The sequence below is a fragment of the Strongylocentrotus purpuratus genome, unplaced genomic scaffold, assembly GCF_000002235.5.
Source record: "Strongylocentrotus purpuratus isolate Spur 01 unplaced genomic scaffold, Spur_5.0 spur5_scaffold_9, whole genome shotgun sequence".
NCBI lineage: Eukaryota > Metazoa > Echinodermata > Echinoidea > Camarodonta > Strongylocentrotidae > Strongylocentrotus > Strongylocentrotus purpuratus.
This window is the reverse complement of record NW_022145615.1, coordinates 34,624,029-34,651,747: the sequence shown is the minus strand read 5'-3', so window position 1 is coordinate 34,651,747 and position 27,719 is coordinate 34,624,029. Positions and strand designations below refer to the sequence as shown.

General features: G+C 37.1%; 1 protein-coding gene across 3 annotated transcripts; it reads left to right on the top strand.

The window, feature by feature from the left end:
• Positions 1-12,313: 12,313 nt before the first annotated feature.
• LOC752074 (solute carrier family 43 member 3) lies at positions 12,314-24,900 on the top strand. 3 transcript variants are annotated; one of them, XM_030976896.1, is made up of 11 exons: positions 12,315-12,510; positions 14,347-14,684; positions 16,148-16,319; positions 16,886-17,009; positions 17,724-17,816; positions 18,542-18,803; positions 19,107-19,376; positions 20,291-20,398; positions 21,951-22,143; positions 22,794-22,917; positions 23,756-24,900. In XM_030976896.1, exons 2-11 carry the CDS (start codon positions 14,471-14,473, stop codon positions 23,867-23,869), a joined length of 1,674 nt encoding a protein of 557 aa, XP_030832756.1. In that variant the 5' UTR covers positions 12,315-12,510; positions 14,347-14,470; the 3' UTR covers positions 23,870-24,900. The 3 variants fall into 3 exon arrangements, with proteins under 3 accessions (XP_030832757.1, XP_030832756.1, XP_030832755.1); XM_030976895.1 differs by having other exon boundaries at positions 12,315-12,628; XM_030976897.1 differs by lacking the exon at positions 19,107-19,376 and having other exon boundaries at positions 12,314-12,628.
• Positions 24,901-27,719: the final 2,819 nt, after the last annotated feature.

Here is a 27,719-nt window from a genome sequence, read left to right as displayed (position 1 = left end):
ACGGTCATGCATGAGGGTTTCCGGAGAACGAAGAATTTAGTGACCTTGAAGGAATGCTAGAGACTACGCCTACGAATTTTGAAGGGAATTGGAGTAGAGGAAGGGATCTAGAAAGGGCTCGCAAGCACTGCGTGCAAAACCAATATGACTTGGTGCATGATGAACATGTTACGACGCGTGCTTTGGCACGAACGGCCGCCCATACTAACACAACCGAATAACAGTCTTAACAAATGACGTCATGGAAACTCGGCGGAATTCGTACTTGTTCAAATGTGATTTACTCACAATTTTGTGCGTGAACATATACCATACTTGGTATCATTCGAAAGGGCACTTCAGTGCGGTCAGTTTGACACCATTGTCATCTGCGCAAAACGTACTGCACGCATCAAACGCGCTAATACGTAAAGCATAGTAAATTCATCATTTTTGACGATAACTTGGCGAATAGGGCATTACAATTTACCAAACTTAGCAGACAGTTGTCACGTATATGGATACATGTGTCTGCCAAGTTTCATTGATGTAGGTATAAAGATCGCCGGTTTAGAGCAAGTTGAAGTTATTTCTCAATTTTCTTGAAAATGGCGAATTTGGAGGGCAATTTTCTCATATTTGGTCAGTTATAGGGTATATAATTTTGTATATGGCTGGAAAGGGCATATCTTCAAGTATCTAAATCCAAAAAAAGGTACGGGTTTGCCAAGCCATTATGGAGATACGGCCACAGAGAGAAAGCCAATTCCCAGAACTTTAGAGGGCGCTATTTATGTTTTGCATAGTCATTGGAGCATGAAATTTGGCATGGCTATGTGCAATTATGAGATAAGGATAATGTGAGATTTAAACACAAAACGGAATTTATATGAGAAAGTTATGGCAGTTTTAGATTTTTAGGGGTCCATTTTTTAAGAATTTGAGAGATTTTTGACGCAGTCAGTTTCAGATTTGAATTTTGAGTACGAAGATGGCATTTTGAAGGTCAGGTTATACGTCGCAGATGAAAGAACATCTCTTAGACTATCTAGAGAAATTTGTTAGAAATGTGTAGGATCTAGGATAGTGGAGATAGGAAGGAAGATAGAAAGGCCTTAAAATGGACCAGAAACGGACAAAATGGCGCCTGGACGGTTATGCATGAGTGATTTCGAAAATCGAAAAAGTAGGTGACCTTGATGAGATGCTAGAGACTATGCCTATGAAATTTGAAATGAAAAGGACATGAGGAAAGCACCTAACTAGGAATCACAAACACCATGTGTAAAACGAATGCGATTTTCTGACGAGGAATATAATTATAAGGAGGAGAATATTAATGGGGCAGAATGTGAACGAAAACAAGGCAATGACGAAGGTTCGTCATTGCAATGAGAACATGTACAGAACCAAGGTGGACGATTTTGTTATGTGGTGTAAACAAATGTCACTGATCCGAAAAAAATGATTGTGGATTTCAGGAAAAAGGATGTCATTTTGCCGTTGGCTATTGATCAAGATGATATCGAGATGGTTTCGAAATACAAATATCTAGGAACCCACATTGACAAGGATTTCAGTTGGGATACCAACACTCAAACTATTGTGTCAAAACTTAACCAAAGGTTATAACTCCTAAGGAAATTGAAAACATTCAATATCAGAAAGGAGACTCTTCTCTTATTCTATGATAGCATCATCAAACCAATCATCTCCTTCTCCTGTCTTGTCTGGTTCTTTGGTCTTACCTCTCAAAACAAAATGAAACTGATGAGAGTAATAAAAACTGCAAGAAAGGTAATTGGCTTACCGGTTAAACAACCCTAAGAGATTGATAATTGATAATTGATGTAATTGATAAGTTCAATCACATCATTGAGAATGAAACTCATCTTCTACATAGGCATATTATTGTCAACAAATCAGGACGTGTCCGGCTACCGAAAGTCAAAACAAATAGATTTCGGGGGTCATTCCTCATACGTGCCATGACACTGATCAATGAAAGGTTCATGGGGAAATTGCTTATTGTAAAATGTTAGTTGCAGAATCAATTATTAAGGGATATATGGATGTACTGCACATTTAGTTATACTTTGTTAATCTGCCCATTTCACCGTATAATGATATCACCATTAGTGATCTCTGGTATGTCTACGGTTGTAATTTGTGTAATTATGTTTCTATACCAAAGCCAACATGTATACCATATTGTATGTCTATTGTGTGTTGTATTTATTCCTGATTTTTTGCTTTGAATAAATTGATGGTACATGTATGTTAATTGATGTTATATAAATCGAAGAAACAACAGAAAAACGAATGTTATGCCTTGTAACTGTGCATGATCAATACAATTGAACTTGAACTTGAACCAGTGACGCTGAGGAGGCGGACAGGGGGGCACGTACGTACACCCAATAGGGTGATAAAAGAGTACAATATTGATGAAGCGAGAAAACAGAGAAGGGTAAGGAAGACACATGCAACACACCCTGTCCCTAATCAATTGATTTGTTAAATCAACAACAACAACAACAACTGCCGCGGGAGAACAAATGACGGAAAATAATGCGAGGGGAAAACAAGAAATAGAAGAAGGCAAATTTAAGCTGCCCAGGAATCTTGTATTTTATTATAAAATACTAACAAAAGATATCATATCGAGAACCATTAATGAATATGCAATTGAAATTATGGGGCAAATGGCAAGGAAACACGAGAAGAAGAGCGGGGAAGAGGGGGCAGAGAGAACGAGAAAGTGAGAGGGAGGGAGAGAGAGAGAGAGGGGGAGAGAGAGGGTGCGGGGTATAAAGAGGCGTAGAGCGGGAGTGGAAATGGTTGGGTTTAGAGAGTGGGGTAGGGGGGGGGGAGAGGAACAGAAAGAGAGAAAGAGAGAAAGAGAAAGAAGAAAAAAGATATTTACAGACAGACAGAGAGGCAGTTGGAAGAGACAAAGGGAGAAAACGTGTACTTTATACGTTACTTCAGAAGAGAATGTTTTGCGTTTGTCACGTCAACAACTTTGATTCAAAATCACTAGCATGCTTCATCGATCGCAAAGTGCAAGGACTTCTCTTAAAGCCTGTACGATGCAGATGCGATAAGTATCAACAATCCCTCAATGGGTAGTTTAAAAGGACAGTTTAATAAGGAAAAAGGAAAATTCGAAAACTTGATAATGCTCGAATAACTCATGATAACTTGCGTCAGCTAAATGATCGTGAGCTACTCAGATGAGAAGCCAAACTGTCCGTTTTAGGAATATCTTTCTTGATGTTTGCTCATTTCGACACCCGACAAAAGTCCAACCAAGCTCACTGTCTCAGCCTTGCTAATGTTTTAAGCTCACTAGAGTAGACCGACAATGTCGGTCTCACGTGACTTCTTACAACGTTGATCTCGTGAGCAATAGGCCTCCTACGATGCCCCCCCCCTCCATACAAAAGGGGGTGTGTAGCCTTTCATAATCAACATCATAATTAACGATCAAAATAATTAACATTATTTAGGGAACTTTGTGATTTTCATTGTTAAGGTTGCTTCCAACGGTCTAGTTTAGATTTTAAAGGAAATGAACCTATACAATGTCGAATCAGGATTAATCGAATGAAGTGGAGGTGTGGTGCATAGGTTTTTACAAAAGCAAACAAACAAATAACAAAATAATTAAGCAATATTTCTTCCCGATTAATAGCCCTATTTTCAAGTGTCATGTACAGAGATGACACGGAGAATTTGACAAGACCAAGAAAGGTACAGAACCTCACGCTCTCATAATCCTTTTACTTTCTACATGTTCATCATCAACCAAAGTACAATACATTTTTAATCGTTTTTGATGTAAATTGCACGCAAAAATTAAGCCGGTCTAAATTGACTTCCGTTGTTTATTCAGATTATGTTATTAAAATCTACGGTGGGTGCCATTAAGGCGAGGCGTCAAAAATAAATATACCAGCCAGCGGCAGCTAACTGCACTTGTGCGTCCTGGCTGCATTTTTTAAATTAGCTCAGCCGGCTACCGCTGGCGGTAGGACCCTCAATTAACTCATGATGTCATCATAATGGTCTCCGAACAAAAGCATGCGCCGGCTGCCGCCTTTCGAAAGGAAACCGAGCCTCAGATCCCAGCCTGGCGCAAGCCGGCTGGGCTAATAAGTGAAAAATAATTGCCCCAGCCAGGCTTCGGCCGTAATTGCAGCCTCGATGCGCCAATACGTGAGGCGGCAGCCTGCTGGTATCGATATTTTTGACGCCTCGCCTAAATTTAGACCGCAAAGGCATACATTTATATAATACATCTGACAGTTTGACGGAGATTTTAATAGGCATATAATGTTAATGGTAATAAGTCATTTCCTTAATAAGCACCGCGTGATGCACAAGCCTTTGTCATGATTTGTTTGGTATAAATCGTCATTAAATTCTCATCCGCTACTACAATCCTTGCCATGATTCCATTATGCTGGTAATCCACGAGAGAAAGCCGTCTGACGTCCAATTATCGCATAAACGCCGCGTGATACAGCCACCCCGCATTATTACACTCACGGAATATCAACTACTTTCTCAAATTACTTATTCTTGGATGAATTTGCGGAAATGACAAATGACATCCAAGGAAGTTTCCAAAATGACAATAACAGCATAAAGGCGAGAAAAAGAACTTGTTGATATAAGTTTGAAATATTCTTTTTAGAATTGCTTTACCTTTTATACAAAGAGTCAAAGGTTCAAGTTTTGTCCGCATTTTTTTGTTTTCTTCACTCAGTACGTATATTCACAATATCTCAGGTTTCACGTATTATACTACCGGATGCAATTCCTGCATCGAACAAAAAGAAAAACCCTCATAACAGTGAGCATCGTTTAAAAACTCAATACCCCTAAAAAGAAGAGAAATTTAAACAAATAAATACATACTTTATTAGTTGCGTTGTTAAGTTTCCTTGCACTTTATATTTTATGAATAGCTTTGTCTCTCTTGATTCAGCTTTATCTTCTTCTTCTTTGTTTTCTTCTTATACTTATTCTTTCTTAATTTTGATCGTAAAATAAAGTTATGAAAGGGGTAATTGTGTGATTGACAAATATGGTTCCCAGGTTTCATTTTATTACCCGCCCACTTTAAAGGTGGGGTGAAATCCAAGTATAATTTGATTCCTTTTGATGTGCAGGAATGCATAAAACTCATATTTTCTTCTTCAAACACCTAAATATATTTCATAGATTTTAAAATATTTGTTTAATTATTTCCTCAGACTGACTAAGATCCATCCTAAAAAAAAAGCTCCAGCTCTCATTCATCTTGTGACATCATCTGTCAATCATTAGTGAGCTAACAAGATACAGTGGTATGTAGCTTCACCAGAGCTGACCACCTGTTTACATTGGACCATACAATACCAACATTAAATACAAAAATAGTTTCATTTATGTATAATATTGTGTGCCAGGCACTGGGTTGTTCCACCCCCCCCCCCCCCTGTATTGTTGCATTTTGTCATGTAATCAGGTACTTATATTAATCTTTCAATTATATATCTTTAGGGGTCCTTTCTTGCTGCTTCCTGCCAATCCAATGTTATTATGTTGTACAATGTATGTACATGGATTCTATTTCTGTATGTAACAATGTATAGTTCTATGAATGTATTTTATATAATTGCTTTGGTGAAATAAAATTTAATTTAATTGAATTATTATCAAATTAACATAATAAAAAAAAGGCACACGCAGTCTTTTTGTTATAGTTTAGTCATCGCACAACCAATATGCTTAATGAAATTGTAACTTGTAAAACGCTTTCATGACGATACAGTAACCATCGAAGAGGAATAATCGGTTTGATAGATTGAGCATCAGTATGCAATAGGAAAACACTAACGAGCCAATTTCTTTGAAATATATTACTTTTTTTCCTCAAAATTGTACATAGCATCATCATAATCAGAGGAATCAATAAAATAAAACCTAAAATTGCTAAGAAGGTAATTTTAGACCCATAAATGTGTGAAAACAGTTTAGATTAAATCCGATCATACCAATTCAGCTCCACTTTCAAAAAAATATGGTGACTGTTGATTAATGAATTATTTGATAATAACGATATACGGGCCGGCTGGTTGTGCGTATTGTTACCAACGCGAAAAAGCATTAGCTGGAATAAAACGTAGAATGCGCTATTTCATTTTTTCAACGGCCGGTTTAAAATTATCGAATAATATTTTGAGGGGCCCCACAAATATTAGAAATTGTTATATTTATGGATATTTCAAAGATTTTTTTGTCATTTAAATTGTATGCTCTTTCAAATTTGACACTTAGTTTTTCATTATCTCACAACAAAATTATTTTGTGTAGCGTCTTTACCAAAACTCAACTATTTGTGAATTTCATTGCAAACAGAGTGATCCCTAATTTGACGCCACAGAAGAGTTAATTTCCTCTCTTACACATTTAGAGAGTAGAGTTTAAAGCAAGGCAGGACATGCATCTACAAATGACTGAGGCTATGCATTTCCTTTTCAGTGAATACAAGGATCACAACTTGCTCTCAAATGGAGCAACTAATTCATAATAAGTATATATGTTACGAATCTAAATGCAGGTATGCATTCAATCAGTTATGTTCTAATCACTCTTAGAGTTGCTTACAGCTGTTTTGCTTAAAGCACGACGATATTGTCTACATAACCAACACACTTTATCCAGATCCACGAGAAGAAGAGCCCGAGAACGAAGCCTAGCACGCTAATATAACACCTTGAGTTGAATGTCATTCAGTTCGGTTGCCTATAGAAAAAGATGATTGGCTCCGAATTTGATCACGTGTTCTATCCAGAAGGCAGCCTTCTCGCTAGGTGGCGCCGTTTGATCGTTTATGATGGCAGCAACTATACACAGAGTTGGGCAAACCCGGTTCGAGTTGGACACAATATTGCGACTACTGCTTTGTTGGGCAAGCACAAAATAAAAGAGTATACGCCATGTTGTGACCCAGTGAAACCAAGCTGGCCAAGCTCTGTGTATAGATGGCTCTGGTTTATGATGGCAGCAACTAGAGCTTTAAACACGACAAGTGACTTGATTTGTCATTTTTGTTCTTCAGTCAGAGTGGACCTTGTGGTATAGTGGTTTATTTCACTTGACTCTCAATCCATGGGTTGAGGGTTCGAATCCTATCCTTGCACTCACGTCTTTTTGCAATACATTACTCCACATTAACCACTCTCAATGCATAAGTTGAATGAATACAATTAATGTACCCGTCAGATTTTTTTTTTCTTTTTTTTTCTTGAAATGCGCTGTGTACTGATTACGAATGACACAGCTAAAGGCGGGGTAATAATAATTGGAAGTGCATAAGGTCGTTATCAAACATGTTATTTGATAATGCGCTATACAATTCCGGTTTTTATGTTCACACATAAATAATTGTAGCAGGATGGGCACTTTTCTTGATTTTGGAAAATGTGTGGTGCATCAGCTCTACCATAGTTCGGATGATGCTGAGTGACAATAATTATGTAGAAAATCATAACTTGTTATTTTTTATTTTGTGTGTGTGAGCAAGGGTGGATGAGTAACAGGGAAATCAGATTTCATAAGCCAAGTTACTACTATGACCATGAAATGTACAGAGCAGATAAACAGATAATAAGGTTTGTTAATAGAGTGCATGTATGTGTACACATCCATTTGTTTGTAGTGTAGCCTGTTTGTTATGTACAAATAAGACATTAATTTATGTTTTACTCCTAAGTGCCTTCTCCCTTGGTGCACTACTCGAATGTGTCATTGATAGCATATTATTATAGGTCCTCTAAAAAGAAAAGCATCCTTAGTCATAAATTTTCGAGAAAAAAAAGAAATTTTTAGAGTCAGTTTGTGTGTTGGAACCAAAGTGGAAAGTTGTCCGCCACTATAAATCACAGATACACTACCGATTCAGCCAATTTGCAGAACCCATACCTTTAGTGATTACAATTTCATTTTGTCTGATTTCATTCAAACTTTTACGAGTCTAGCTCTTTGATTTATCTTCTTTCCTCTAGAGTAGTTTGCTATCAAGGTTGGATTTCCCTTTGACAGATTAAAAGCAAATATGAGAATTTATTCGACATAATTATGATTGAAACTTCATTTTAATACCCTTTATATTCCTTTATTGAATCAACTTCCTCGTGTCAATATGTATTCAACCAATGTACACAGATTGTATGAGTTTGATCTGTATGAATAGACGCGTATCTTATATACAATACACTTATCACAGACATACCCCCTCTAGTCGTACATTATTATATGACCTGTGCAAAGTACTTGGCGGTCGCAGTCGAGACGAACTCTAACAAACAGGTCAATTCTCCAAGCCGAAACAGGTATGTCATTTATATTTCATCACATTTTTTCCATTTCATTTGGTTATTATCGTGGAACTTTCATCTTCAATTTCGACCATGTATATATTAGTTTCTGCATTACATACAGCATTCATTTTATGTAAGTGTATTGCGTGATTCATTTCAATCTATTTTGGTTCAATATATTAACTACTTCAACTGCAACATATGTATTTCTTCACTTACAAAAATAAATACATGATTATAGGTCATTTAGAAGACAATACTCCTATTAATTTTTATTTTTCCTGCGATTCTGTCTAATTAATTTGTATATAATTAGAGGGTAATTAGCAGTTTATATATTATACAAAAAGTACATGTTTCGCCATTAGGCATCAGAAAATTTCTTACCTAAATGAAATATCAAACTTGGATTTCTAATGCTGTGAAGTATTTCAAATTTCAAAAGTAAAATACTTTTACTTTTTTAAATATTTTTTTAAAAACATTTTGGCAGAAACAAGTGATCAATCAAAATAATTATTTTTTATTTCTTGCCATACGTTTCTTCCTGCGATTAGCTTGATTCGTATTACGGAACATTAAACAAAAACGTATGCTTTGATTTTTGACAGTTTTATTACTACGCATCATAGACCTAATCTTATCAAGAATAGTCAGAAAACTACTGTGAATATAATATGCTGACCACTAAGAGCATAATATTCATCTCTCCCCTTTCCAATTTCTATTCACTTAATTGTCTATTTATAATAATCTCTTTTGATGTTTAACTATGAACAATAATCATATACAGAACATGCATGCGTGATAACGAAGAAGTTATAGCTTATTTTGGAGGGTCCCTCTCCCACATGTACACTATATAAAACTGATATACAATATATACATGCGTTGCAACTTTGTTCATCACATCTGCTAACTAAATACTTTTATTCAACCATTCATGAATGGAGTGACATATTCTGCACCATCACAATAACAACTCTAACAGCATTCAGACGAGTCGTGAAAGTCATGCACTTTTTTCATACCAGCCTCTCTACCCTCTCTTTCACTCTAAACACCGTGCTCCATCGTTCATGGTTTGTAGGGGTGTGGCCATTGAGTAACTCCATGGTGTGACTGAGGGTTCAACGTGACGCATCTTTCATTGTTAGTATTCACACTCACTGGGTAACAGCCATCTTGAATGGCGTGTATCCAGCATAGGGGACGCCCCCTCCAGTAAAAAATCAATCAAAGTGCAAGCACTGCAAGGGCGGGTTTACAGTAGGAATGTCTGAAAGGGAGGGGGTTGCAATGTTTAGAAAGTGCGCAAGTCCATGACAACTGAGTCACGTGGCAATATAAAACCAGATTTATTTTCCAACGGGTGGCCAAATTTTCTCAACTTGAATACGCCTAATTTGGTATTCTAAAGTTGCAGGAGAATGCCTTGAATCTCGATTCGCCCTCGTAGGTGCTGGAGAGTGGCGACACAGACAAATTTACTTCCTGTCCCCTGATTACTGTTTTCTGTAGACTCCACTGATTCAGAATCTGATATTGGTCAATCAATTCCTAAATGCTGTATTCAGACATGTTTATCCCTCAAATATAAATGATTGCATTTCTCATAATACACTCATTCCGACCTTGATTATAAATGAATTATACTTGTAAGACCTGTGAATGCAAATACGAGTTGCACTTTTCTAGATGTGTACTCAGTTTGATACTGTTCATTTCACGCTTCAAAGGAAGCCTAAAGATGTGTGTCATAGATTTGTTATTCTTATTAAACAGAAGTTGGTTTACATGTAAATACTCGACAGCACTGTCAATCATACTATGAAAAGAAACGAACAATGAACTCTGACACGTACTGAATATAGTGATTTGAAATAAACCAAATATGGTTTACATGCATTCAGTACCAGTGTCAACAATATTTGGATTTCAAAACTGTTTGGAGGAAATCTTGATGCAAATATTAGTTGTATGTTTATTCTGCAGGCACAGACTCTTATTTGACAATTGAACACACCCCGCCCCCCCCCCCACTCCGTGAACGGAGGGATACCATGCGTGTTCCCAAAATCTCCAGCTCGTAACAAAAGAAAAAGGTCTACCCGTATTGACTTTACACACACGGACTTTGGTGAAAAAAGGGGGGTCGCTGGGAACACGCATATGCGTACCCTAAATAACAGTGAGTAGGGGTGGGGGCGGGAACACACCTCCTTGTAATCTTCAGTATCTCGCTATGTAACGAATAGCTATAGTACAGAGCCAATAAATGCATTAGACCAAGCCTTCTCAACTAATTTATTAGAAGTGCCTAAGCGAAAAGAATTTTTAGTTCAAGTGCCAACCTGTATGTTTGATTTTGATGCGAGGGAGCGTAGCGACCGAGCAGACGACGGGTGGGGTGCTGGGGGTGGAGCCCCCTGAAGCTGATGTATTTTAGGGCTTTCTAAAGGCCCAGATGTTGCACTTTTAACTCCTTTTTATTCCAAAATATATCAATCATAATTTCATACAATTCCTCGGTACATTCACACTGGAGGTATATTTATGTGTAGTTATTTTGGTGCAATAAACACAGGAATTGTTCAAATTAAGTAAAAATCAAGCAAACAGAAACAAGATGTTTCCCGGGATTGGTAATGTTAAATTTGGTAGCCCATCGTAGGCTTATTGTTGTTTAGGGCTCAGGTCGATTAAGAGTCGTATAAAATAGTACCAAAAGGTTAAAATTGTCTGTTTGTTAAGCAGACATTTTGGGTTCAGCTTCGACTATTGTTTTTTTAATTCTTAAATACAATTTTTTTTTTTTTTTGCAACAGTCCGGCGCCACTCCGACTGACCCCAAGCGCCACAAGTGGCGCTCGCGGCCCCACTTGAGAAGGCCTGCAATAGACCATGCAGTTAGCATAGTCTCACGGTTCAGACAATATGTTTTTACCTACGAGTGGAGTCTCAAGGTTCAGACACTATGTTACTACCTAAGACACTCTGCTATTACCTACGACTGAAGTCTCATGGTTCAGACACTATGCTATTACCTACGACTGAAGTATCATGGTTCAGACACTCTGCTATTACCTACGACTGAAGTCTCATGGTTCAGACACTCTGCTATTACCTACGACTGTAGTCTCACGGTTCAGACACTCTGCTATTACCTACGACTGAAGTCTCATGGTTCAGACACTTTGATATTACCTGCGACTGTAGTCTCACGGTTCAGACACTTTTATATTACCTACGACTGAAGTCTCATGGTTCCGACACTTTGATATTACCTGCGACTGACAATGGTTTGTACCTGAAAGGCGAGGGGCGGGAAAGATCATTTTTGTGAATTAGTCTACTTCATATTTTCATATTTTGTAATGAATGTAGTTATAGGATAATTACATATGTCTCAATCATTCTATTCGTAAGTTTGTCTAATGTTTTCAATGTAATTTGATAAAGACTAAAAGTACAATGTAATGTGAAATGATATTGAGAAATTATTATGAACATAAGCAATTTATCCTTTGGCTGCAAAGCATTGTCAAATATAACCAATATTGACTTGAAATGAGTTGACAATTTGGAGGTGTAAGCTTCGTATATCACCATTATCCTCTTTGGTGTGTGATGTTTATACAGACAGGATCCATTTGTATGCCCTCGGCCATGGGTGTCGATCCGTAACTGATACCTATTCATCAGGGGGGGGGATGATCTATTCATTCATCCCTCCCCCCTGATGAATAGGTATTACGTAAGTATCGACACCCATGCCCTCGGCTGAAGCATATCGATCACAACAAAATGGACAAAAGTTATTATACACAAGATACACAATGCTTCTCATTTTATTTTCGCGTTTAACTGTGCTGTTCACAGATGCATTTATCAGCTACCTGGAATTAAATACTTCAGCGATTTTCTCCATAGCTAGAGAGGTATAAAGCAAGTGAAAAAGCTATTACAGGCGGCTATGCTTGACGGATAGCCTTTTCACTTTCTTTTAAACGGAATAATTAATGTATTTTCCAAACAGTCAGTCACTTGAAGTTCTGAGTACAGAAAGAAGCTGGTAGTCTCGAGGGTGGGCTGAGCTATTTTGAGGGTTATTCAACGAAACCTTTGCAACTAAGGTGGATCCGGTAAAGTAAGGGTGCGTTCCGTAGTCTGCTCCACTTGTTTGGACCAAGAGATGTGAAAATTAGGGTATACGCAAAGTCAATCATACTGCACAAAAATGATACATTGTTGTCTACACCATTTACAGCTTGGTAAGTAGGCCTATACTATTTGTTCTGCTGTTGTGAACGACTAAGAAGATATAGCATGGATCTGGTTAACCAGATACAGAAGAAAAAATGCTATACTTTCAAAAGTCACAATACATTTCCAAAATACATTTTCATGCTGTCTTTATAGGCTTTGGTACTACTCCGGATTTTTGTTTAATGTTACCTCATTGCACTTTTGTTTAAGTATATTTTTATTGGGGGGGGGGGGAGTACTATACTGTTTAATGGTAAAGCGTGGATCCACCTACCAGCTTATCGGAAAGATATATGGGTAGTCTTTCATTGGCGGATCTAGGGTTGCGGCCTGAGTAGCATATGCTCTTTGCACCCTTAAAGGGAAATCCACCCTGATTTTGAAGTTGTTTTAATAGAAGCAGAAAAAATTAGAAAAACAGGTAAGTGAAAGTTTGAGGAAAAACTGATTACAAATATAAAAGTTATGAAATTGTTGAATGTGCGATCAATCAAACGCAAATTGGCAACTCTGGGACGTATCTTGCATTTGCCCTACTATTATTATTATTTTTTTGAATTCAAAATTTGTATTATCCATTTAAAAATTGTTTAATCATACATTCAGCATAATAATTGCAAATATGTTTTTGCACAATCCCTGATTGAAAAGAATATATTCCGTCATCAATAACTAGGGAAATGAAAGTTTATGACATTTTTGTACAGAGCAAATTGGAGAGGACCTCGCCAGATACGTCACAGTGTTGCCAGTTCGTGATGAAAACTTGAGACATTCACTATTCTCCTATTTTTATTCGGATATTTCTCAAACTTTCACTAACTTGTTTCTCTCATTTATCTGATTTTATTTAAACCAAGCTAATTATAAGAGTGGACTTCCCCTTTGCAACTAACGGATAAATCCCAGTAAATGAACTATCTGAACCCTGTTTTCGGCAAAATTTAGGTGCGGTAGGTGCGGTGTGTGTTTTACATGACATGCATGAAGCACACAACAATATCTTGTTTATCAGACGAATTATTTGTATGTCGTTTGAATCATATCTCATTGCCAGTACGTTAAGAGCATTCTGAATGGCACCATTTCTCCATATGGACAGATCTTAAAGGTGATTGTGTCACTGACATAATTTACAAACATGTAACTAAAATTTGAAAAACTTAATCTTATTCCTGTTATCATGATCATAAACAACAATGGTCCAAATTTTGTTTCTGAAAGGACACCTCCCATTAACATTTTTCAAATGTAATGTTATTTTGATGATTTTCGCTTTCGCTTTGTCGTTTTTTGATACAGGAGTGGACTTATCCAGTGTACTAGTTTAGGATTTACCTGTATTTACATGCATGAAGCAAACTAGGATCGATTTTCTAAACACCGTCAGACACGATCAGTATAGCCTCTTCTCTTTAATCTGCGTCACAGTACCCATTTTCAATAAGATCAATCAAGACGAACAAACTGAATAATGCTGGTATGTTACCATACTGTTTCAGATCATCATGGGATGTAGACAACTTTCAAAACAGCATTTTCTCTTTACCCTTTTATGTGCATTTGATTGTTTTTAATAATGGACATCCCCTTGCCCTTTGCTACTTCATTGGTAGTACGGGTTCATCGGGAACTATACTATTAATTTGTAAGCCATTAATCAATGTAGATATGCTAGTTATCCGTTTATAACACCTTTCTCTCTATCTCTCTTCACTGGCAGACGTGACATCTTACCGATTGCAGTCCTTACAAATATCAAGAAGACCACATTCCTCCACCGTGTCTTCCATTTACCCCTAGTCGACCACGGATGGAACTTCATCTTTACGTACACATAAGACGTAATGGGATTTGAGAGGCAGATCACCCTTATGATTGGTTGTCTTGAGACACTCTTCTACGGAGGAACCATATTCGGCTGGCCATCACTGGTATTTGTACTCAAGGATATCGGCTACTTCGGCAAAGACTGTCTGCAGACCGGTGATGACGTCACCACACCAGCCTCATCGTCTTCCGCCTCGCCTCGTCCTCCCAATGAGGATCATGGCTCAATCGGTAAATTTCTCTTAACTCAAATATTTCTCAAGTAATTACGTCTGTCACAGGAAAGAGTCCTTGTTTGTTAAACATTAAGTTTGGGACCAAGGTTTTGGATTATAAAGGGAGAACAACAAAAATGTGTACAGGACTTCATGGTCGAGTGGATACCTTACCGTACTGTGCATCAACCGCTATGCAATTCGAGTCCTAGCCAGCAGCAGCATTTTAACCATTAACAAAAATTAATACATGTATAGTTAAGCGTAGTGAATGGTTATCAGGTAGAAAGGAATGCTTTCAGCTCCTTAATGTAGCCTGGCTAAAGTTTGGATAATATTTGTAATTCGCAGCCACCTTGACTATCCCCTGTGACGAATATGTAAAATAATAATGTAGCTATATTATCATTATCATGGCAATTGTGAACTCGCAGAAATAGCAGGACATAGTATCCTTTCGTTTCGTTTCGTTTATTTTTTTTTAGCACGGTGACATTCTTCAGCCAAATGGATGTTCTTCAGAATGGCCGTGCATATAAAAGCAATCACAATTTTACAAAGAAACATACATTAGATTTACATGGTTTACATGCAAAGTTAAGTAAAACATACACGTACAAGCTAAATGGAACCTCGTCAGTTGCAAGTGACAAACTAATCAAATACACCAACGGCTTCAAAATATATTCAAAGACTGGTTTCAACAGCGTTACTGATATATTATCATTTCCACACATCTTGTTATCGGGAATATTCATCAATACTTCTCTAACAATCTGATCACTGGCTGAAGACGAATTGTTGCAGGAATTGTCTGTGAAAGTTGTTCATGATCATCATTAATTTGCTTGAATCGATACATCACTATCGACAGCAAAATAATTAAATCAGCCTTTGCTTTACGAATTTTCTTAGTGACTTGATTTCTTAAACTTTTTTATTCAGTCCAATCATCATCTACCCTAGAGTTTATTGCTTTTTTCCTTCGAAAGTTTCTTTCACGAATTTATCAATTTTCTCATGTCTGTTTGTTATTATCAAGTCCAAAATAGAAGCAGTATCTTTGTGACTCTTGTATGAGTATCAATAATTTGGGGAAAATTAAAATAATCAACAATTTCTGAAAGTTGGTTTGTTTGCCACGATCTTGTATCAGCCTGCACATTACAATTTATGTCACCAAGTATTACATAACCACAAGTCATATCATCAAGTCTTTGTAATACATTTCGACATTTTTCAAACAGTCTTGAACACAATAATTAGGTGGTCTGTACCAAATAGTACACATTACATTTTTTCATATGCGATAACTGCAATTCAATAGTCAATAGTTCTAGATCATTTTTTATTTATCAATGATGTTCCAATCTGCTACTTAATCACATTGATGATCAAGAAAGTAAGAGATGTATAAAGAGAGAAGTAGGTGTAACTGTGATTTCCTTGTCTTTTGTTTTCATTTCTTATTTTTTTTAGATGACGATGATGCCTATTTTACCAACTCTTCATCGCTAGTCGCTTGTCCAACTCAAGACGCCAGTCTGCAGCTAATGTATTCAGTAGCCATTGCATGCCAGCTCTTCTCTTTCTTTCCCATGGGTGTTCTTTTCGATATTTTGGGGACCAGATTCACTCGACTCCTCTTTAGGTATATAACAGTTAGTGGCATAGCGGTTTTATATAGAAGTCTCAGTCAAACCCCCCCCCCCCCACCCCCCAAAAAAAATATGTATAGTTTTTTCGCAGGGCACAGGTAGAAATTAGATGCAAGAAGCCAAGAAGCCTGTTCCCCAAGGCCCTCCCCAGATTAGTATATTCTAATCTATCCTGAGCGTACGGATTGATTGAAAGGAGGGGAGGGGGCAGGGGCAGAATTGTACAGGGTATGGAGTGCTCCCTTGCCCGAGAGTGAGCAAATTGTTGTACCTTGAGTCGAAATCCCCTTCTTCAAAAGGGGAACATTACAACTTGCAGGGTGACTACCGCTCATTAGCTGGGATATCCAGGACAATTAACCCATGATCACAATGCTACTGCATGACAAAGCAAATTCACCTCAGTACAGTAGATGGATTTGAATGTACTTGTCCTGTGTTATTTGGTTCGAATTTTCATATCGTCCGTTTAAAAAAAAAAAGAATTGGCTACTTTACATTTGGTGCATATTCCTCCGCTTTTCGTTAAGCTTTTTTCCCCTGTTCGTTTAAATCTCAGTGTACTCTTGCTGGCTGGGAACCTTTTGATGGGGTTCAGCTCCCCCGAACTCCCGGGTCTACTCTATCCAGGAACCATCCTCATGGTGGCAGGTGGCACAGCAGTCATAATCTCTAGCATGGAGGTATTTCAGTACAGAAAACGTATTTTAATTAGTGATCTTTTTCTTTTGACTGCAATTGTGAAGGAAAAGAAAGCCCTTACCATAAGTTATATATTGTGACCTGCTTTCTCTTGTCTATGATTTTTTTTAATACGTTATCGGCACCAAACTTGTGAAGACAGAACGATTAATCTGCATTATCTGCTCATCCATCATAATGACTTTCTGGTGGGAGTCAGATTGCGTAGGCCAAATGATTTTAAAAGCTGCCTTAGAAGATAAACTCCTTTTTGTTCATCTGTATCTATTGAATATTTAAATGGAATTTTTTTGGAAAGGATAATTACATTATTTCGATTCAATGAAATATTTGTTATTGTCGTCAAGTTGTTAAGAACAACATGAAGGACTGAATTGAAATGTCTTATCTTATAATATATCCACATGCATGCCTTTATATAAACGGCCTTTATGTAAAGCAACGCAAGTGGATACATATTGAAATGTTTCTATAGAGGCCTTTAAAATGCCTCTAGAAATATTCAAGCTTGTAAATGTATTTGTATGGTATGATATTTATGCAAGATAGATAAAGAAGTTAGGACTACTCTAAAGGGAAATAAAATTTAACCACTATATTTATAGAACTAGCAGTTATGATTTAACAAATCTTTGTGATTCCTAATTCTAATACTGCCCTCCTTATTTTTCAATCTGCAATGTCTTTTTACTCAGATTGGTAATCTGTTCCCGTCGCACAAATCGACCGTCATCACAGGTTTGCAGGGTCTGTACGGTTCATCCCAAGTCGTCTTCTTCATACTAAAGGTAGGTGAGTCTCTATGGTAAGGGAGAGGGCACATCTGAAGTTTTTAGATGCTATTGCCAATAGAATCTAAAAACTATTGGAAGTAATGGAAGAAGTGTTGTGGTCTGATTGATACGTCACTGGACTGCTCATCACAGGGTTCGCGGTTCGAGTCCCGCCGAGGCACTAATGTTCTTAGGCAATACATCAATCTACATTGTCACTCTCCACCACGGATGGGTACCTGGTAGAATGGTGTCCTTTGAATTCTTTTAGGACCTAAGGGCAGCTGGGCTAAAGCCAGTGAATTAATACTACTCCGCTAGGATGGATATGTGCTCAATATTAATGTAGTTATTATTATTTTCGGTATGATTGGATGTCCAAGGTTAGCATAAATTTAAAAGATCCACTATTTTTTGCATTCTATTTTTGTTTATAGATCATGGTACATATTCAAAAGGAAAGCAATGTCTGTACAAGGAGCGTCGTTTTATATCTGGGTGTCGGACTTAATCGACATGATTTATAGCTGAAAATTCAAAAATTGTTAGGAAGTCATGATAAGGTAATCATGTATGGATTTCCCAACTTAGGCGTACGAGGCATGATGGGAGTCGGGGTCTTATCAATTTCTTTACAGTGTTAATGAAACGAGTTTCCCCCTCTCTCTCTCTCTCTCTCTCTATTCCTCCCTCTCTCGCTCTGTCTATATAAATAATTGTGTTTATCCCATATTTCATAGATTGCCTACGAAGCCGGGTTCTCCCTTTACACAGCTTTCTTCATCTCAGCCGGTTGCACCCTTCTCCTGAACATAAACACCTTCATCTTCTTACCTGTCAATCATATACCTTGGCCACTCCCCCAGGACTACAAACTCACTATCCAATGCTTTAGCAGTCCACACAAGGCCCCGCCCCCTACCGCTTCTGAGATGTACAACGAGGCGTATGTAGTTGATGGGGGGACAGCGGAGGAGGAGTCTCAATCTGATATTCTTAAAGGTATTAAATGATAATGGTAGGTATGTCGAATATCACATTGAAATTCGAAGTATCATCAACTACCTTACAAAATTATCACATGTATTACATTTGATTTCATGGATATTGAGTATTGAGTTTGATCCCAGAAATAGATGGATGTCTTGATTGAAGCTTGGTTAATAGTAGAATTGATTTATTATACATTATTTTGTTGAAGAAAATGAAAGTCTGTTGGTTCGTGAAATAGTTCAAACATCACTCGCAATAGTACTAACACGATCTTCCTGGTACCAAAGAACGTTCGCTATCATTTTGTTACAGGGGATCTGCAGACAACTAAAGTTGGCGAAAATAAACCAACAACAACAGAGAACAAAAATGACAGTTCAAATGGACAAGCGCCCTCACCGTCCTCGACAGCCCCTGATCCTCCACAGTGGGCCAAGTACACGTCACTCAGATCTTGTATACTGTCATTCCCGTTCTGGGCCATACTGCTATGGCAGGCAATCCTCGAACTCGATGCCACTTTCACCTTAGGCGTCTTAAATTATTTCTTGACTAGACTAGCAAAGGGGGATACGGCAGTTGGTAAGTAGGCCTTCTTCTTCTTCCATTTTGTTTGTAAGGTGTTGTCAATTTCTTCGTTTTCTACGATACATTTTTCTTGTCCTGCTCTTTTATTCCACCCCCCCCCCCCCGAAAAGGAGATTATTTCGTCATCATTCTTTCTCACTTACAAATCTGGGGTCAGTTTCTCGTAGTTTTTAAACGAACTTTAAAAAAAAAAAAAAAAAAAAAAAATCATCTTTTAAATTTATTAAGTTGCCTTCTCCCTTCCTCTCCCATTCCTTTTACCCATCCGTTTTGTTTTGTTATTGTAGTTGATGTTGTAGTGTTAGTTACTTAGTTTATGTTTTTGTTAAATTTGACTTTCATCTATACCCAAGGGATTGACAATAGACAGGCCTGTATTGTTGATCCCACCATTATCTGTTATGTTTATTTATGGTGTATTCTTGTTTGTCTTTTGATTGATTTGTATTTTTATCAGATTGTGGAAATAAACTAAACTGAACTAAACTAAACTGAAATTTGTAGATATCCTATTGAAACGCGTGTCAATTCTATATCAAGTTTGTCTACTCGATGTCCACGAACTTAGACTGATGACGGCTTCGAGAAACTGACCGCATGGTCCTCTACTTGCAGTTGAAAGCAATTCCCAAAGTCATGCCGAACTTGACTTTTAGCATGTTTAACCAAAAAGAAATTTGTGTTTGATATGAGTATGATTTTTTAGGATTTAGGATTTAGACGTTTAATCGAAGGTTTTTAATCAAGCATCCAATGTTTCTTTTCTTTAAGGGAATATCCAAAATCACGACTGCAATTTCGACCAATCAGATGGCTAGATTTATAAAGAGAGGTATAAAAAAAAAAATATTGACTTTTTCTGTAATGCTAAATTCATTCAAAGATTTTTTTTTCTACATTTTTTGCAGTGAGTTCCTATACAAATGGCTTCATCATAATACAGCTAACTGCTATATTATTGGGTCCACTAGGAGGTCTAGTCGTCGAAAGGAATAGGGCTGGACCATGCAAAAAAGGTGAATTATACAAATTGGTATATATATATATTTCTGCATCACTTCATAAAAGCGGTATACATGTACAATGATTATAGCCAAAGCAATAGAGAATTCAGGTGTTATCCCGATGATAAGGACCACTCCAGTAGTTAACGAAACTGCAACTTAAGAAAAGACACACGGGACCGAAAATGATGGTCTCATGGGACAGACTCATGGACTTTAATTTTTTCGAACAGAATGATTTACTTGTGCTTAACAGCGAAATACACGTGAGTGAAAAAAAGACCGTGGCGTTTTTTCCCCAGTGGCTTACCGCGCCATATGGCGAATGACTGTTTTAGTACCATCTTCCAGTATTTTTAGATGGAAGAACGGTGTGTGTGCGTGTGTGTGTGTGTGTGTGTGTGTGTGTGTGTGAAGGGGGGGGGGGCTCCACCTCGCCCAGCAGCACACTAGCGTGTCTAGGGGTTTGTGATAAATATGAGAGGTTTGAGTCAGCTGTTGTTGTTGTTGTTTTTATTTCCGTATAATAAAATCAGATACAAATCCATATAAAATAATCATACAGAGATAAAGGGACCGTATACGGCTGGTAGCCCATATTCAGCTGCAACTATAATTGTTGCTGCTAGTCTTCCATGGGGCCAGTTTACAATATGCAAAATATACATAATATTACAAATTAACGAAATAAATAATTACAAAGTATCCCTCGAAAACATAATACAAATACTTAAAAGAAAAGAAGAAAAGAAAAACAAAAAAACAAAAACAAAAACAAACAAACAAAAAAACAAAAAACAAAACAAAACAAACATCATATAAACATACAGTCTGTTTAGGTTAGTCTTAAAGGTGGCAAAAGTGGGTAGTTGACGCAAATCAGGGGATAATTTATTATATTGAAAAGAAGCTCTGTACACAAAAGTTCTTTTACAATAATTAGTTCTTGGCTTAGGTAAAGAGGGCTTATGTGCATTACGGAGGGAGTATGGAGAGGGTTTAAACTCAAACATGTCTTTCAAATATTCAGGGGTCATGTTATGTTATGTTTTGTAAGTTAAGAGTAATAAATGGATTTGTTGCCTTTCACGTATCATTTGCCAACCAAGACAGCTATGAATTTGACTGGTAGAAGTATGCGAATAAGGGTTAACTTTTAGTATGATTCTACCGGCCCTATTTTGAATTTTTTGGACTTGTATTAAACTGTTACTGCAGGCAGATTGCCATACTACATCCCCGTAATCAAAGTGAGGTAATATGATGGAATTGTAGATTAATTTCAATTCAGACATATTCACAAATTGTCTTAGTCTACATAAATAACTAACCATTTTAATTAGTTTGTTACACGTCTGTTTAATGTGAACATCCCATTTTAATTTTTCATCCACATGTACACCGAGATATTTAAAGCTCCTTACTCGGGACAACTGTTGTTCTTTGATTTTGATATTCAAAAGCGGTTGTTTTTTAAGCATTTTAAGCTGTATCGCATTCTTTATACACCACTGAAATGTTACATCTTCTTCTTTACGCTATTCTCCATCTCCCTGTTCTCCAGGAAACAATACTAGAAGTTATTACGATGACATTCTAGACTGCTGTCTTCCCCTCGCCCTACCAAGTCTCCTCTCAGCGGCTTACTCTGGTATCTTCCTCATTCCCAACTTGGAAGTCCAGTACTTGGCTTTTATGATCTTCACCTTCTTTCGTGTGTTTTTCTTTGGTACCGGACCTGTGATCATTGCTTCAATGTAAGAATTACAATGGAAATATGTTATGTAGTTATTGATCCTGTCTCGAGAGTGGCGCCCCTCTGTAATAGACGTTACATTAATTTTTAGACTTCTTGAATTCATTTAGACCATCTTTGTCAACCTATTCGAAGCCGCTGATTCTGGCCCCAGCCTCCCGCTGACCCATACTTGATTTTAACTAGGATGTATAGTCTATGGATGATACGAAGAAATATGGTTGAGCGGAACAAACTGGAAAATATTTGTTGGGAAGGGGTTGTCAGGCCATATTCATACCCCTTTGTATATTATTAAAATTTTCCCCATCTGGCTTCCGGACCAATTATTTTTAGGACCAATTATTTTTAGAAGGAAGGATGTTTGGATGCACATAGAAATGTTCATCTTCCATTGAGAACCGGAGATTTTGGAACTGTCTGTCCCAAATATTCTATTACTTTCAAATTGTTTCTTAATCTTTTTCAAATACCAAACGTCCCCCTAATAAAGAGAGAGAGAGAGAGAGAGAGAGAAAGAAAGAGCTGGGGGCGTTTCACAAAGCTCTTTGTGAAACGCTCCCTGGTGGTCCTTAAAGTTTTCGTTGAATACCTACAAGAGCATTCCTTATTTAATTAATACCAATTTCTCTATTTTGTTTTCTTTCACAGATTCCCACAGAAGTATTTTGGGCGCATATACGGCGTGATCCGCACTATCACAGGCTGTGTTACTCTTCTCCAATACCCAATCTTTATTCTGATTCAAGAATATCTGGATGATGATCCGTTCTATGTGAGTAATATCTTTCGACAGCTGAAGGCTTGTTCAGATATGGCGACGTATACCGCCGCAAAAAAACAAAAGGCGCCGCGGTTTTTTAAACGCGTAAATCAATGGCAACTGCGCACAACAAAAGACTTGTATTCGATGAGTTCTGCAGAAATGTGAAGCGCATCACACTTCAGTCATAATTTTGTTAAACTGCCGCAGATTTGCTGCGTCATATCTGAATAAGCATTTATTCGTGATTGAATATAATCGGCCCTAGAGTTTTTAATTTTTTAATTTTTTATTAATTTGATATAACTTTCTCAATCTCTTATGGTATGTTGTTTATAAAATGTCTTTGTTTTCTACAATGTATTCTATTTGTTTTGTAAATCTTTGTATGCACAGGGTTTATTGTAAAGCAGGCCTTTGGCACTGAAAAGACTACACTGTTTTTAAATAAAACTGAATAAATAAATAAATAGATAACTATCATTTGTTATTATACTTGTGTATACAGAACGAAATTAGTTATTGGTAATTTGGGCCTCTCGCTAGAAAAGTAGAACACAACAATTGAAGAAAAAAAAAGGATCTGAAAGAGAAACACAAATTTGTGACTAATTACTATTATTTGACTTCTTTTCATTCTTGTGATTTGAAGCTGAAATCTCGATCAAATTTCGATCAAATTATCTTGCTTCAAATTGTCAACCCTCAAGAAAAAGAACAATGACAGTGATTACATAATTTTATGTTCATAATCATTCGCAGTCATCGATTTAGTTTAGAATTAGCTCAACGATACATTTTTATACTCAGTTTTGAAGACTTTTAATGTTTTTTTTTCTTCATCTTTCAGGTGATGATTGGTTTTGCTGTGGCTGATCTACTTACTTTATTCTCACCCGTGTTCCTCTACATCACAACCAAGAACAAGATGAACAATACTGACCAAAATCAAACTCAACAATGATAAATAAATCGGACCTTTTTGAGAGGATTTAGCATTTTTTCAACTCGTTACTCTAAAATGTCCCAAAGATTCCCAAATAGAATAATTTTTTTATATAAAAGTCATGCGTTAATGTAATTAAGAATTTGATATTATCTTTCACGAGAAAATAAAAGTAGCGTCCAAAAGATAGATAGCAATATTGTGCCTGTAATATCAAGTATTAAGGAATGTATTAATCGAAGTTGTAGTAGCATGAGAATAGTGAAACATGATTATCTCGATAGCTAATGGTCGAATGTGATCGGCTGAATCCAGGGGCGTAGGAAGACTATTTGAATAGTCCGGGGGGAGGGAATTTTCGCACCAAATTTACCGACAGGTTAGCCTAAAATGGCACAAGCCACCCCCCCCCCCCCCCCTCCCCCACCAAAATAAGAAAAATATTCAGAATTTAACTTTAGTTTTGCTAACAAGGGTAAGATAATTTTGAAGAGGTTGGGGCGCCACACCCCTTTCACACTGCCCCTTCTAGAATCCTCCTTATAGAACAGAGTGTTTTAATTTTCATTCAAAAAATCATTTGCATAACTAAATCAACATTTGTTATTTAAACTTCTTCCGTCATGTTTTTGTCTAAATGTTGAGTGAAAAAGAAATACTGGCTGAAGTAGATTTATAGCAGTAAGTGTTGCCAAATTAGATAAGAGTGTGGTAACATTTAGGGGACTATAGTTTAAAGCATTAATGAGCGAGATTGACATTCTTGTAACTATTCAAAGTGCGGCATGTACACTTGCTTTGCATTTGAGTGAGTTGAATAGATATGATTATGTTACCTCTATAAAGTGATTTAATACTTCCATGTCGCTACAGAAGTCTTGGTACGCACCATGTGTACTGTTTATTCTATAATAACTTCTTATAAGCCTTGTTTTTAAATATTTTGCTAATTGTTAATTTTCCTCTCCTCATATTTGTTGAAATTATTCTCAGACCACAATTTTTTAATTTATTCATGTCTAATAAAATCCGTTTAGATATCACTAAAATCTTTTAAATTGTTGTTTGATGTGTTCGTAGGTATGCGTGTTTGTGTGCTCGTGTGTGTGTCCAGTCCCCCGCCCCTCCCCTCCCCTCCCCTCCCCTTCTCATTGACACGGATTTACACCACAGGTTCAAAGGCGCTCAACCGAACCCAAGTCACGTTTACCCAGGCGCGTACGCAGGGGGGGGGGGGGAGTCAATTTTTCAAATTTCGAGACCCCCCCCCCCCCCCAAAAAAAAAAAAAAAAAAAAAAAGTGTCCTCTTACTATGATCTGTTCGAAATAACTGTTTTCAAATAACTTTTGGGATTATCAACCTGTCCGGATATTCCACTTGCGGGTACACAAAGATTATAATCGACTGAGAAATCAACGGCTTTCGCTTCCCTCTCAAACCCATTTCATCACTGTTGATGATATACTCATCTTCTCTTGCAACATAATCATTAATGAAACGATGTGAGCTGAAATTCGAAATGAAAGTTTAGCAATAACAACAACAGCAAACATTGTTTAAACTATGTTCAATAATGTACAGCTGTCAATTTATTATCGTTATAGCTGACAAATGTATAATATTTTCAATAATAAAATTGAAGAATAAAAGATTGCACTTGGCTGTAAAATTCCTTTTATTACCACCATCATAATACAATTGAGAGCACAAAAATGATCACGTCCATGAAACCCAAAAACAATTTATTCTGATTTTTTTAGCTTAATCTTAATATTATCCCAGTACAGCCACAACTCTAGCTTTAACCATACTACCATTTGAGTAAGGACATATACAAGATATATGCGTCATTGATTATTCACTTTTATTACAAGAAATGTACATAATAGGTTAATTGTTACTATTCTGAATTTTAAAATCAGTTTTATGCACTTAATCCTTTATTGGAAGCCAAAACTTAACATGTAAATGTAGACGGAAGGAAGCAAAGCGAACGAGCGAAAGATTTTTGTTTTCTTCAAATTTTTCCCCTTGCTATCTTTTGCAGGTTTTTGTCTTCACCCCTTGATTGCCGCACGTGGTACGTGCCCCTGCCCCCCCCCCCTTTCATGCACCTCTGACTACACACTTGAATCATATACGACATGCGATATAGAATAGCAGTGTGCTCCCAATGGCAGCTACATGACATTTCTGTGATAATTAATACGTCATGTAAAAACATACGTCATACTGACTTTATTAAGGTTCTCTTCAGATCGACTCCCAATTAATACACAGCATGATATAATCTGAGTGTGTGAGGATAGACACCAAGTTTCACTACAGAAGTGCATTTGAGAATGATTTATGGGGATAAAGCCTCGACTTATTCATGTTGAATTCGTCTTGGTAACCGACGCATTTAGAACGAATCTTTCTCAGTGGGAGTGCTTCCATTTTCCGTCTGCAAGCACTTTAAGATGACTGAACTTCATCATCTTTATGACATAAACGCTTTTACGGGATATTAAGACTCGAGTGAATCTTTAGAATTTCATCTAACTGATTCAAACTTGTTTGAACACCATTTACCTTAAATGACAGACACAGAGCTATTCTTGGGTAACGCGCACTTGCAAGTATATTATTACGTCACACAAGATTACGCACACATGCGTAGTTCCCAAAGCAACGCAAAGGGATGCATCCTCTTTTTGCGCCTTGATCGAGCGTGTCATTCTTGGCGTGACCGTGAATCGACAAGGCGGCATGGAGTGGGCTCGGCGCATGTGACACCGGAGTTTCCGGCGACCTGTCGGAAAAGATTTCGTCACGTGGGGACCGGAGCATTTAGTGCTCTCACTGACAAAACAGGACATTTTTGTATGCTTGAAAAGCAGCAAACAGAACAAGTTTAAAACAATCACAATCATAATGGATCCCGTATTTATGTTTTCATGGCTGACTGTCATGTGTACTGTCTACATGTATTTGTCTGGCATGTAAGTTATCTGATTGAGTATATAATGAAAGTATACAATGCATGAACAGAACATAATTATGCAGTATAATATGGAACTAATTAGTTCGACATTGTAAATAAATCTTCACCATGGAAGTGCCCCCTCCCTGGGCATATTTCTGTCAAGTGTTTAGATACAATTGATAACACCAAATTAAAAATAGTTTTACTAAAACACAATTATTTTTGTGTTATTTTTTAAGCGGACTTTTTGTCGCTATAGCGGGATCACGTACCGGCAGCGATTTTTTTTTTCCTACGAACTTTGAGCTCGCGAGGGGAACCTGCGCATGGGCACTCGCGAAGGAAAACAGCGCAAATCGTTCTTTTGTCAACTCATCGCTAGCTCAATCGGTAAAGACAGCGTGATACTAATAGAACGTTGGAGTTGACGTGAGGGTTCAAATCTCAGTTTATTTAGTTTTTTGCCTTTATAAATAGTGAGGCAAAGCAAGAAATAATCCATAAATAAGTCCAATCGTTTGTGACCTCTTTGCATGTGTCAAGTATAAAAGTTCGTAGGAAAAAAAAGGACGCGTACGGCATCCTCGTAAGTTACGGGCCTGCGTAAGGTCGCTGCCATTAAGGCTTAATGGAATAATATTATATATTTTGAAGCTGGAGCTAGTATATGTATTTTAAACGTTTCTAATTATTATTATTACTATCAATATTTTCATTTCATCATTATCATCATTATTATTATCAATATTATTATTATCATTATTATCATTATTATTATCATATTCATTATTATTATTACTTCTACTACTACTACTACTGCTACTACGACTACTACTGTCATCTGACTTTTAAATAATGTTTTCTCTCATTCTTATGTAATATACATGTAAATGATTGAT